This window comes from Muntiacus reevesi, chromosome 1 (genome assembly GCF_963930625.1).
Source record: "Muntiacus reevesi chromosome 1, mMunRee1.1, whole genome shotgun sequence".
NCBI lineage: Eukaryota > Metazoa > Chordata > Mammalia > Artiodactyla > Cervidae > Muntiacus > Muntiacus reevesi.
Genome location: NC_089249.1, coordinates 111,995,508 through 112,009,513, shown reverse-complemented (window position 1 = coordinate 112,009,513; position 14,006 = coordinate 111,995,508). Strand labels below are relative to the sequence as shown.

General features: G+C 37.6%; 1 protein-coding gene across 8 annotated transcripts in view; it reads left to right on the top strand.

Moving 5' to 3' along the window:
* The window catches only part of RPAP2 (RNA polymerase II associated protein 2), a 130,413-nt gene that overhangs the window by 2,874 nt on the left and 113,533 nt on the right, over positions 1-14,006 (top strand). For all 8 annotated transcript variants that reach the window (XR_010659624.1, XR_010659623.1, XM_065908929.1 and 5 more), the window contains exons 3-6: positions 3,128-3,242; positions 8,358-8,456; positions 8,660-8,725; positions 11,277-11,365. Coding sequence is in view for 6 of the 8 variants with exons in the window: in XM_065908929.1 (XP_065765001.1) it covers positions 3,128-3,242; positions 8,358-8,456; positions 8,660-8,725; positions 11,277-11,365 (369 nt within the window). In the remaining 2 variants the exon portion in view is untranslated. The remainder of the gene's footprint in view (positions 1-3,127; positions 3,243-8,357; positions 8,457-8,659; positions 8,726-11,276; positions 11,366-14,006) is intronic.

The window sequence follows — 14,006 nt, the reverse complement described above, 5'->3', positions numbered from 1 at the left end:
ACTGGAAGGCTAGATAGGCATTTACCAGACAGAGTAGTGAGAAGAGACCTCCAGCCAGAAGCACCAATATATGTGACAAGAAGAAGCTTGGTCATTTAAAGAAAGGAGAGATGCCCAAGGTCGTGTGAAGCATTCTGAGCAAAGGAAGAAAAGAGTGTAGGAATAAGTTAGAGGCAGGGTTGTATTCAAACAGTACCAGTAGACGGCGGTGAGAAATTCAGATTTTCTAAGTGCAAACAAAACTTCCAAGTAATAAAGTAATAGAATTTAAGTTTCAAAAGTGTTAAGGTGTTAGGGATAATGATCATTTGGGAGTGGAGAAATCAGATGAATTTGAGGTCTGTTTTCCTGTGGAGCAGAATGACTATACTTGGCTTCAGAAAATAATACAACAATAAAGTTTAGTTAATAATGATAATAGTAATTTGCAACTCTCTTCAACATGGATCTGACTGCACGCCCAAGGAGATTATCTTTTTATTCTAAGTACTACAATATGAAGAATATAGATAAGCTGAAATGTATTTCAAGCAGATCACCCAGGATGATGAAACAATTAAAAATCCTTGAGGGTAACCGACTAGGTGTTGAGAGAAGTGATCCTTCATGAATTTATTCCAACTGAAAAATACTTCTACGTTCAATCCAACTGAATAGTATTAAGCCAGAAATTAAAGAGCTTTGTGAAAACATAAAACAATTCTGTAATTCACACTGAAGTTTACATTTAAAAACATGTTAACGTGTAATGGATATATTACTATTAAATGAGTTCATGAGTGCTTGAAATTTTTCTCACCCTTAATCCCAGTACCATAACTATCAACAGATACAATCTGCATAAGCAAAAACTAAGATTATAAAGGACCACTGATGCCCAGAAGTTTGAGAAACACTGCTGTAGACCACACCACGTGTCGTCATGTGGGGTAGTAGGGAGCTCTGAGACAGGGCTGTCCGTGGGAAACAGCTGTAGGTATTCATCAGTTCAGAGGAGTCTGCTGTTCCTGCAGGTTGAGGTAATTAACTCCTTAAGTCAGCAACTCCTAATGCACATTCTATTTTGATCTTAGTGAATGACATAGCTTTTATTGATTGGTAAGCAGCAAAATGAGATAAATAATGTTTTTCATAGAGCTAAATATATTCAGTACAAAGAACTTTTGTACTGTACAGAAAACTTTTTTCATTACAAAGAATATTTAATCTGTGCCATGTCCTTTTTACATTTTTGATGTAAGTATGGTCTTTATGAAATGATGGGAGAACAGGTGTTAACTGCAATTTTCTTCTTTGTAGGGAAAGAGCAGTTTAACCAAAGAGGTGGGGTCGGGCTCTCTTGCCCCAGGGCATCTCGCTCTGACCCCAGGTTTTGTAAATACATGGTCTTGTAACAGCTGAGATAACTTATAGCACTGCGCATGCGAGTCACAATGTACCCACTTGGCTATGGGCCACTTTTGTTCTGTAAACAAATATGAGCTCCACCTGAAGAGTTTTTTGGCTGCGTTAGGGCTGTGTCCACTGGGTTAGTCATGAGAGGAGAGAATACAGTGTATCTGCTGCTACAGCTGTTGTTGCAGTCAGGAGAGCATAAATGTGTCTTCACTTACTATGACTCCTTGAGTTTTCTTCCGGCTTCCCTGCTAGTGCCTTGCCTACCCTGGGTTTAGCGAACAGTGTGAACAGTGAGACATTCTTGTTTTAATGTCCCTATTTGTCCCTAGCTGGCAGTCTTGTGTCAATTCTCCAAATTGTTTTTGTGAAACATATTGCTCCAGGCAAGAAATTAGGTGCTAAAGTCTTGGCAGTCAATAAAGGTAGGGAGAAAAGGTGAGTACGTTCTCAGTTAGGTTCAGTCACTTAATCATGTCCGACTCTTTGAGACCCCATGGACTGCAGTGCGCTAGGCTTCCCTGTCCATCACCAACTCCCAGAGCTTGCTCAAACTCATGTCCATTGTGTCGGTGATGCCATCCAACCATCTCATCCTCTGACGTCCCCTTCTCCTGCCTTCAATCTTTCCCAGCATCAGGGTCTTTTCCAATGAGTCCATTCTTTGCATCATGTGGCCAAAGTATTGGAGCTTCAGCATCAGTCTTTGCAATGAATATTCAGGACTGAGTACATTCTAAGTCCAGATATGAGAGCACTTAAGATCCAGGATGGCAGCAAGGTTGTTCTGGTGGGCGAGTAGAAACTAATGTAGCAAACAAGTCACCAAGATAGTTGGTATCTTTGTTCCCATGGTGCTGGTTCTCAACCCTGTTACACACTAGGTTTATCTGGAGCACCTTTAAGAAAACACCATTAATTAGGGCCCATCCTCAAAGATTCTTATTTAGTTAGCCTGCAGTGGGACCTGAACATGGTATCTTTTTAAAAAAAGGTCTCATCAGATGATTGTAAACTGCAGCTGGTATTGAGGACCACTGTCCTAGGACCATTTTTTGATCAGATAGCCTCTGCTTTTATATTCATGATGTGTGAGGCCCGCAGAGGCTGACAGATTTTCACTGGTGCCTCCTAGATTATTGTTTTCCTGAACCATAGAGTCATACTGGTATAGTTATTTAATAAGACTTTACAACAAAGGTAAGTAAATACTTCTTTTCGAATATGACTCTGTCCTGTTAAACCAGGCTGGCCATTTAGTTAACATTTGAGAATTAGCACAAAGAAATTTGTGTTTAAGAGAACAACCAACATCATATTTTTTCTCTCCATTCCCTTCTGATTTCTAATGATTTCAAGGGAAAAGCCTCCATTTTTAGGTAAAAGCTCAGAGGAATGATAGAGAATGATAGATTATCATTTCAATAATGATGGAGTCTTAACTGGCAAAAAAAGATTTTCTCCCATTTTCTTTTCTATAGGATATTCTAAATTCTTCCTTGTTCTCTGAGCCCTGGAACTCAAATAATCCTGTTACGACAGTCGTCAATAACAAGTAGCTTGTTTCCTTTTTGAAAAATACTGGATCTAAAGAAACAGCATTTAAAAATGTGCATTTAACCTTAATAGCAAAATAGTACATCATTAGTGTTAATTTTAAAATGTAGAAAATTGGCTATGCTAAAACTTTAGAATAACTTAAATACCTTTTTTTTTTTTTTTTTAATTTTAGGAAAGCAGAACTAGAAGCAGCTATCAGAAAGAAGATTGAGTTTGAGAGAAAAGCTCTACATATTGTGGAACAGCTTTTAGAAGAGAATATTTCAGAAGAATTCCTAAGGGAGTGTGTATGTATTGATAAATTATTACTTCTATAGTACGTTGTTTTCTTCAGTGGCTAAGTCATGTTGGAGTCTTTGCAACCCCATGTACTATAACACTCCAGGCTTCCCTATCCTTCACTATCTCCTGGGGTTTGCTCAAACTCATGTCCATTGAGTCGATGATACTGTCTAACCAACTCATCCTCTGCCCTCCTCTTTTTGTTTTGCATTCCATCTTTCATAGTGTCAGGGTATCTTATAATGAATCAGCCCTTCACTTTAGGTGGACAAAGTATTAGAGCTTTAGCATCAGTCCTTCCAGTGAATACTCAGGGTTGATTTCCTTTAGGATTGACTGATTTCATCTCCTTGCAGTCCAAGGGACTCTAGGAGTCTTCTCCAGCACCACAATTTGGAAGCATCAATTCTATGGCACTCAGCTTTCTTTATGGTCCAACTCTCACATCCATACATGACTACTGGAAAAACCATAGCTTTGACTATATATTGACCTTTGTTGGCAATGTGGTGTCCCTGCTTTTTAATGATGATGTCTAGGTTCGTCATAGCTTTTCTTCCAAGGAGCAAGCATCTGAATTTCATGGCTGCAGTCACCATCTTCGGTGATTTTAGAACCCAAGAAAATAAAATCTGCCACTGTTGCCATTTTTTCCCTGTCTGTTTGCCATGAAGTGATGGCACTGGATGCCATCATCTTAGTTTTTTGAATGTTGAGTTTTAAACCAGCTTTTTCACTCTCCTCCCTCACCCTCATCAAGCGGCTCTTTAGTTCCTCTTTTCTTTCTGCCATTAGGGTGGTATCATCTGCATATCTGAGATTATTGACATTTCTCCCAGCAATCTTGATTCCAACTTGTGATTCATCCAGCCCAGCATTTTGCAAGTTGTGCTCTGCTTATGTTAATTGAGCAGAGTGACAATATACAGCCTGAACATACTCCTTTCCCAGTTTTGAACCAGTCCATTGGTTCCATGTCTGGTTCCAACTATTGCTTCCTGACCTGCATACATGTTTCTCAGGAGGCAGGTAAGGTGGTAGTCTAGTATTCCCATCTCTTGAAGAATTTTCCACAGTTTGTTGTCAAAGGCTTTATTGTAGTCAATGCAGCAGAAGTAGATGTTTTTCTGGAATTCTCTCCCATTTTCTATGATCCAGTGAATGTTGGCAATTTGATCTCTGTTCCTCTGCCTTTTCTAAACCCAGCTTTTACATCTGGAAGTTATCAGTTCATGTACTGTTGAAGCCTCGCTTGAAAGATTTTGAGCATTACCTTGCAACGATATGAAATAAGCACAAAATTGTTTGTTAGTTTGAATATTCTTTGGCATTGCCCTTCTATGGGATTGGAATGAAAACTGACCTTTTCCAGTCCTGTGGCCACTGCTGAATTTTCCAAATTTGCTGACATATTGAGTGCAGCATTTTAACAGCATCATCTTTTAGGATTTGAAATAGCTGGAATTCCATCACCTCCACAAGCATTGTTTGTAGTAATGCTTCCTAAGGCCCGCTTGACTTCACACTCCAGGATGTCAGGCTCTAGGTAAGTGACCACACCATCGTGATTAACTGGATCATTAAGACCTTTTTTATATAGTTCTGTGTATTCTTGCCATCTCTTTTTAACCTTTTCCATTTCTGTCAGGTCTTTGCTGTGTCTGCCCTTTATTGTGCTCATCTTTGCATGAAATGTTCCCTTGGTATCTCCAGTTTTCCTGAAGAGATCTCTAATCTTTCCCATTCTGTTGTTTTCCTCTATTTCTTTGTGTTGTTCATTTAAGAAGGCTTTCTTATTTGCTATTCTTTGGAACTCTGCATTCAGTTGGGTGTGTCTTTCCCTTTCTCCTTTGCCTTTTGCTTTTCTTTTTTTCTCAGCTGTTTGTAAGGCCTCCTCAGACAACCGCTTTGCCTTCTTGGCATTTCTTTTTCTTTGGGATGGTTTTAATCACTGTCTCCTGTACAGTTACAAACCTCTGCCCATAGTTCTTCAGACACCCTTATCAGATCTAATCCGTTGAATCTATTTGTCACTTCCACTGTATAATCATAAGGGATTTGATTTAGGTCATACCTGAATGGCTGAGTGATTTTCCCTGTTTAAGTCTGAATTTTGCAATAAGGAGTTCGTGATCTGAGCCACAGTCAGCTCCCAGTCTTGTTTTTGCTGACTGTATAGAGGCTTTCCATCTTTGGCTGCAAAGAATATCATCAGTGTGATTTCAGTATTAACTATGTGGTGATGTCCACGTGTAGAGCCATCTCTTGTGTTTTGAAAGAGGATATTTGCTTTGATCAGTGTGTTCTCTTGGCAGAACTCTTGTGAGCTTTTGCCCTGCTTCATTTTGTACTGCAGGGCCAAACTTGCTAGATATTTCAGGTATCTCTTGACTTCCTGCTTTTGCTTTCCAATCCCCTGTAATGAAAAGGACATAGTTTTTTGGTGTCAGTTTTACAATGTCTTGCAGGTCTTCATAGAACATTCAACTTCAGAGTCAGTGGTTGGGGCATAGACTTGGATTACTGTGTTGTTGAATGATTTGTCTTGGAAACAAACCGAGATCATCCTCTCATTTTTGAGATTGCACCAAAGTACTGCATTTCAGACTCTTTTGTGACTATGAGGGCTACTCCATTTCTTCTAAGGGATTCTTGCCCACCATAGTAGACATAATGGTCATCTGAATTAAATTCACCCATCCCTGTCCATCATCACCTGTCCATGATTCCTAAGATGTCGATGTTCACTCTTGCCATCTCCTGGTTGGCCACACCTAATTTGCCTTGGTTCGTGGACCTGACAGTCCAGGTTCCCGTGCAGTGTTGTTCTTCACAGCCTCAGACTGGACACCACCAGACACAGCCACAACTAGGAGACGTCTCCACCTCGGTCCAGCCTCTTCATTCTTTCTGGAACTGTTTCTCCAGTAACATATTGGACACCCACTGACTTTGGGGGCTCATCTTTCAGTGTCATACCTTTTTGCCTTTTCATACTGTTCATGGGGTTCTCAAGGCAAAAACGCTGAAGTGGTTTGCCACCAGCTTCCCTGGTGGCTCAGATGGTGAAGGAACCGTGTACTATGCAGGAGACCTCAGTTTGACCTCTGGGTAGGGAAGATCCCCTGAAGAAGGAAATGACTACGCACTCCAGTATATTTTCCTGGAGAATCCCATGAACAGAAGAGCCTAGTGGGCTACAGTTCATTGGGTTGCAAAGAATCAGACATGACTGACTAACACTTTTATAGTATAAAGTCTTTAAATCTGTGTAACATGAAACTTCCTTGCATTATTGAAATCTTTGAATTTGTTGTCAGTCACACGCTATATAATTTGTGCATTTAAAGATAACCATTACTATTATGCATTCTTTGTTTTATGACTTTAAAATGTGCTTGAGAGAGGTAACATGCATATTTTATTCCTTCATAGTAGTTCTTTTAACCAGTCTGCTAATCTCACTTGATTTTCATTGCTTTGCACTGCTGACCACCATGTCATTTTTCATAGGCTGTATGTTGTCCTATTTTAGTAATAGAAAATCATCATTTCTGTTAATGTAATTTCATTAATTTTGATATTTTAAAACCATGAGATACAGATCCCCTATGGTTTAATCAACACATAATGAGAATTATCATTTGCATTAAAATTTTTTTTGTTTTCATTAATGGCTTTATTGCATTAAAAACTTGAAATGTGTGTTATATCCTCATAATCCTTATGAGAAAAAAGAAATGGAAAATTAAAGCTAGAGCTTTTATTGTAGAAATAATTCTTAGTGTGGCTCAGAGATTTTCCTAAACAAGAGGAATATAAATATGACAATATTTAAATTGATACGGGTAACTGCATCAGAATCTCCACACTTGATGACTCTAAAGACAAACCAGAAATGCTAGTTTGTCTCAAGAACTGAGGTTTGTTTGTTGTTTGTTTTTTTATTGAAGTTCCATTAGTTTACAATGTAATGTTAGTTTCTGGTATACAGCAAAGCGTTCAGTTATGCTTGTGTGTGTGTGCGCACATGCATGCTTAGTCACTCAGTCGTGTCTGACTCTGCTATAGTTCCCTGTGCTATACAGTAGGGCCTTGTTTGTATATTTTTTATATAGTATATATATCATTTATATCTGCAATTAGCACCCTTTTTAACCACCCACTGTCATTCTTGCCATCATTACTGCTTTTCCCAAGTCCATACTCCGTTTCTCTAAGCTCTTGCCTAATTCATGGAGAACACAGCAGACACCTGGATCTTTTTCTCTGCTGCACTCCCTTGCTCACCCTGTCACTTAGCTTACTTAGCCTCACCTTTACTCCTTCTCATCAGAAGAGGGGACATTCTTCTTTGCCTTGACCCATCCTTCCACCTATTGCCCAACTTCATCATCTTCCTCCTCTTCTGAGACCTTTCTTCATCACTCTCTCTCGTACATTTAAACATTCCCCTCTAGCCGACTGACATAGCCAACCCATCATTCTGGGTGGTAGATCTGAGATTATTTGAACAAGAAAATGTCAAAAATATTTGGTGTTAGCTTATTAACTGTCACCTCACTGTTCTGTTTTTTCAGAAGGTGGAAGATTTTGCACAAAAATTTGTTAAGGAGTCACAATGACACCTTAAATATACTTTGTTTATAAGACTGTGCTTTCAGAAATAGGTAAAATTGTATATAATTCTATTTTGTTTATTTTTGAGTAACAGTTTTAAAAATAAAAAATATACTATTAATATTTTCCTTTGGTAAAGCAGTCAGAATAGCATCACCTCTTCCTCCTGCCTCAGAATTATTTCATGAATTGTATAATCCACAAAGATGCATAGTTTACTGTGGCAGAAATTTTGGGAGTTTTATGGGTTTGTGTTTTTTTAAATAATAACTTACATTTTCTAAGTACTTAGAATGTGTCTAGAAGCACTTTTCTAAGTGCTTTTCCTTTATTTTCTCCTCTGATTCTATCAAATCTATGAGATAGGTAAATCAAACCTATGAGATAGGTACTTTTATGATCCCTGTGTTTTCATATGAGATCAATGAGGCCTAAAGACCTGATAAATAAACTTTTTGAATAATCTGGTAGAGTTAAGTGCCCCTCTCATTTCGTTGTAGGGGAAATTCATCACACCTGCTCACTATAGTGATGTCGTGGATGAGCGTTCTATTATCAAACTCTGTGGCTATCCTTTATGTCAGAACAAGCTAGGAATTGTAAGTAACTTTTTTTTTAACCTGTAGACTTTTAACTTTCATATTTAGCAAATACCATGTAAAAAGAACAATAAATAAAACTGAGGTCATGAACTGATGATGTGGGTTAGCCAATAATATAATATATAGATGACTTAATGTTAACCATAAAGTTCATGTTTACTACTTGAATTCTATCGTATGCTATGCTTTCTTTTCTTTAGGTACCAAAACAGAAATACAAAATTTCTACCAAAGCTAATAAAGTCTATGATATTACTGAAAGAAAGGTAAGTTTAAAGATTATTATCAATGTGGGAGTTAATATTTAATATTATACTAAATGGAATTCTAAATATATCTGTTTAAAATCTTGCCTTTTAGAAGATGACTATGTTAAAAGATTTTCATTTATAAGTATGTATAGTGTTAAAAATTTTTTTGCTTACACTTTAGTTAGTATGTGAACATTTAAAAATTGCATATTGGCATGAATTCAGGTGAGTGACTCATAGAACAGAATAGAGAGCCAGAAGCAGACTTACACTACTTGTATGGACACTGAACATAAGACATCAGGAGTATCTTAGATCAGTGGAGAAGGGATGGGTTTTTTAATAAATTATACATGTCCAATTATCCATACAGAAAAAATGAAAACTGATTGCTCTTAGAGTGTGTATACAAAGATCAGTTTTAGGTAGATTAAGAACCTAAATGTAAAAAATACGTTTTCAGAACTTGGGTTGCAGAGAGTTTATTAAATAAGATAGAAAATTATAGACCATAGAGGAAAAACTGATAAATTTTTCTACATTAAAATAGAAAACAATATCCAAAACAGAAAAAGAGACACAGAAGTACAGAGCAGACTTTTGAACTCTGTGGGAGAAGGTGAGGGTGGGATATTTCGAAAGAACAGCATGTATATTATCTATAGTGAAACAGATCACCAGCCCAGGTGTGATGCATGAGACAAGTGCTCGGGCCTGGTGCACTGGGACAACCCAGAGGAGTCGGGTGGAGAGGGAGGTGGGAGCGGGGATCGGGATGGGGAATACATGTAACTCCATGGCTGATTAATGTCAATGTATGACAAAACCCACTGAAATGTTGTGAAGTAATTAGCCTCCAACTAATAAAAAAAAAATAAAAAAATAAAATAAAATAGAAAACATTTGCTCATTAGAAGTTCTAAAACAAGAGTGAAAAGATAAGCTAAAAGTTAGGAGTTATATTTCTCACATATAACTAACCACAGATTCATAACCAGAATGCATCATCTATAAGAAAAAGACAAAATTTAGATTAAAAAATTTTACAGAAGGAACTTGAATGACTAATGAATATGTGAAAAGATGCTCAGCCTTATCATTAATCAGGAAAATAGCAAATTAGAACACACTGAGTTATTTACATTTTTATAGCTCCCAAATTAGTAAAAGTATAAAAATTTGACAACATTAGTGACTCTTTATACTTCAGGTCAAATAAATATTGGTACAACCTTCCTGAGAAACTGTTTGGCAAAATCAAATTTGTTAAAGTCAAATTTATGCATTCTTTGTGACCATTCTATTTTTTGGTATAAACTCTTTCTTGTTTAACCTGTGTACACAAGTACATGTGTGCATGAATGTTCCTTGTGCTAAGTTGCTCAGATATGTCCAACTCTTTTGCAGCCCCACAGACTGTGGCCTGCTGCTTGGTTGCTCAGATGTGTTTGACTCTTTTGCGACCCCATGAGCTGTACCTGCCAGGCTCTTTTGTCCATGGGGTTTTCCAGACAAGAATACTGGGGTGGGTTACCATTCATCCTCCAGGGGATCTTCCTGACCCAGGGATGGAACCTGGGTCTCCTTCATTGCAGGCAGATTTTTTACCATCAGAACTACCAGGGAAGTCCATGGATGTTCCTAGTACGATAAACAAAATACAGTGCATATTCAGTACATAGAATAGAACGTTATTTAGCCTTAAAAAGGAAGGGAATTCTGACACAGCTACAACTGAATGAATTTTGAAGACATTGTTCTAAGTGAGATAAGCCAGTACAAAAGGAAAAATAGTCTATGATTCTACCTATGTAACATAATTGAGAGTAGTCAAATTTATGGAGACAGAAAGTAAAATGGTTTTTGTCACAGGAGATGGAAATGGGGAGTTATAGTTTAATAGGTGTGGAGTCCCAGTTTTGTAAGATGAAAAGAGTTCTGGAGTTGAATGATGGTGATAGATGCAAAATAGTAAGAAGGTACTTAAAGCCACTGAACTGAACACTTAAAACTGTGTAAGATGACGAATTTTATGTATCATATCACAATTTTTTTAATGTAAAAATTGTAATTAAAAAAAGGTTCATGTAACATGATAATGGCAACAAAAAATAACAACTCATTGTCCTTAAACAGTAACTAAAAGGTAGTAATACTTAGGCACTGGAATATAATACACAGTGTAAATGCATACGCTATAGCTACATAAATGACTCTGAAAAACATAATGTGGAACAGAATACAAGGATACATAATAATACTCCATTTAAACAAAGTTTAAAAATAGGCAAAACCAAATGTCAGAAGCAAGACTGAAAGAAAGCAAAGGAATGAGTAACACAGAATTTGTGATAGTGGTTATCTCTGGGGAATGTGGAGAGCCATGCAATTGGGGAGGGACACAGAAAAGCCTTCAAAGGTACTAAATCTTATTTCTTGGGTGGTCGATTCTTGATTTTTTTTTTTCTGTGAACTACATATTTATGTTTTATATTCTCTTCTGTACATAAATTGTATTTCACAATAAGAACAAAATAAGTTGCTTGTTTTAAAATGTTCTTTTCAGTGTTTTTGCAGCAATTTTTGTTATAAAGCATCTAAATTTTTTGAAGCACAAATTCCTAAAAGTCCAGTGTGGGTTCGCGAGGAAGAAAGGTAATTTAAATCATGATGTATATATTTGTTCATGTATTTCTTTATAGTTTTTGAAATATGTAAAGAGTAGGTTAGTTTTCTTTGGAATGCATTTATTATACACATTTTCATTGTGGGGAAATGGTTATATTTCAAGCAGAGCTTTTAAGGATTTTACACTTAAAATCAGAAAGTACATACAGATGTTACTTGTTTTCTATTTTAGCTTTAAGAACAAAATGTACTTTGCTTCCTGCTTTGATAGTTATTTCTATTAATCCTAATAATACAGTAATCCTGGGATGAGAATTTTAAATTTTTCCAGAAGGTACAGGATCTTAGATCCAACTGAACTTATACTTTGTTAGGAAACTGTATGTGCATGCCACGTGCTAAGTTGCTTCAGTTGTGTCAAACTCTTTGTAACCCCATTGACTGTTATCTAACATGCTCCTCCATCCATGGTATTTTCCAGGCAAGAATTTTGGAGTGGGTTGCCATGCCCTCCTCCAGGTGATCTCCCCAACTCAGGGATCAAACCCATGTCTCTGTCTCCTGCATTGGTAGAAGGGTTCATTACCTCTCGTCCCTCCTAGGGAACTGTATCTTGTTGTTCTGTTACTAAGTCATGTCTTAGTCATGACTAAGACTCTTTGCATGGCAAGACTCTTGCAGTGCCACCCTGTGCTTCACTCTCTTCTGGAGTTTGCTCAACGTCCATTGAGTGGGTGTTGCTCTCCAACCATCTCGTCTTCTGCCACTCTCTTCTCCTTTTGTCTTCAATCTTTCCCAGCTTCAGGGTCTTTTACAACGAGTTGGCTCTTCAGATCAGGTGGCCAAAGTATTGGAGCTTCAGCATCAGTCTTTCCAATGAATTTTCAGGGTTGATTTCCTTTAGGATGATTGACCGGTTTAATCTCCTTGCTGTCCAAGGGACTCTCGAGTCTTCTCTAGCACCACAGTTCGAAAGTCCAATTCTTTGGCACTCAGCCTTTTTTATGGTCCAACTCTCACATCTGTACATGACTACAGGAAAAACCATAGCTTTGACTAGACAGACCTGTGTTGGCAAAGTGGTGTCTCTGCTTTTTATTACGCTGTCTAGGTTGGTTGCAGCTTTTCTTCCAAGGAGCGAGCGTCTTGTAATTTCATGGCTGCAGTCACCATCTGCAGTGATTTTGGAGCTCAAGAAAATAAAATCTGCCAGTGCTTCCTTCCACTTTTCCCCCATCTATTTGCCTTGAAGTGATGGGACTGGATGCCATGATCTTTGTTTTTTGTACGCTGAGTTTTCAGCCACCTTTTTCATTCTCCACTTTCATCCCCATCAAGAGGCTTTTTAGTTCCTCTACACTTTCTACCATTAGAGTGGTGTCATCTCCATATCTGAGGTTGTTGATATTTCTCCTGTCAGTCTTGATTCCAGTTTGTGATTTATCCATCCTGGCATTTCTCATGATGTACTCGGCATATAAATTAAATAAGCAGAGTGACAATATACAGCCTAATCGTACCCCTTTCCCCGTTTGGAACTAGTCAGTTGTTCCATGTGAGGTTCTAACCATTACTTCTTGACTCACATACAGGTTTCTCAAGTAAGGTGGTTTGGTATTTCCATCTCTTTAAGAATATTCCAATTTGTTGTGATCCATACAGTCAAAGGCTTTAGCAAAGTCAATGAGTCAGAAGTAGATTTTTTTCTGGAATTGCCTTGCTTTCTCTGTCATCCAAAGTATCTTGGTAATTTGATCTCTGGTTCCTCTGTCTTTTCTAAATGCAGCATGTACATCTGAAAGTTTTCAGTTCACCACTGCTGAAGCCTAGCTTGAAGGATTTTGAGTATAACCTTGGTAGCATGCAAAATGAGCACAATTGTACAGTATTTTGAACATTCTTTGGCATTACCCTTCTTTGGGATTGGAGTGAAAACTGACCTTTTCCAGTCATGTGGCCATTGCTGATTTTTCCAAATTTGCTGGCATACTGAGTGCAGCACTTTAACAGCATCATCTTTTAGTATTTAAAATAGCTCAGCTGGAATTCCATCACCTCCACTAGGCTTGTTTGTAATAATGCTTTCTAAGACCCACTTGACTTCAGACTCTAGGTGAGTGACCACTTCATTGTGGTTTTGGGGTCATTAAGGTCTTTATGTGTAGTCTTTCTGTACATTCTTGCCACCTCTTCTTAATCTCTTTGCTTCTGTTAGGTCCTTACCATTTCTGTCCTTTATCATGCCCATCCTTACATGAAATGTTCCCTTGGTATCTCTAATTTTCTTGAAGAGATCTCTAGTCTTTCCCATTCTATTTTTTTCGTCTGCTTCTTTGCACTCTTCATTTAAGAAGGCTTTCTTATCTCCTTGCTGCTCTCTAGAACTCTGCATTCAGTTGGTTATTTCTTTCCCTTTCTCCTTTGCTTTTTGCTTCTCTTCTTTCCTAAGCTATGTGTAATGCCATTCAGACAGCCACTTTGCCTTCTTGTATTTCTTTTTCTTTGGGATGGTTTTGGTCACTGCCTCCTGTACAGTGTTATGAACCTCTGTACATAGTTCTTAATAAAGTACTAAGGTCAAAAAGTTCTAATTTATTTAATTACAGCTAATTTATTTAGTTTAGTAATTTACTTATTTCTAATTTGTTTTCTAATTTATTTATTAAAT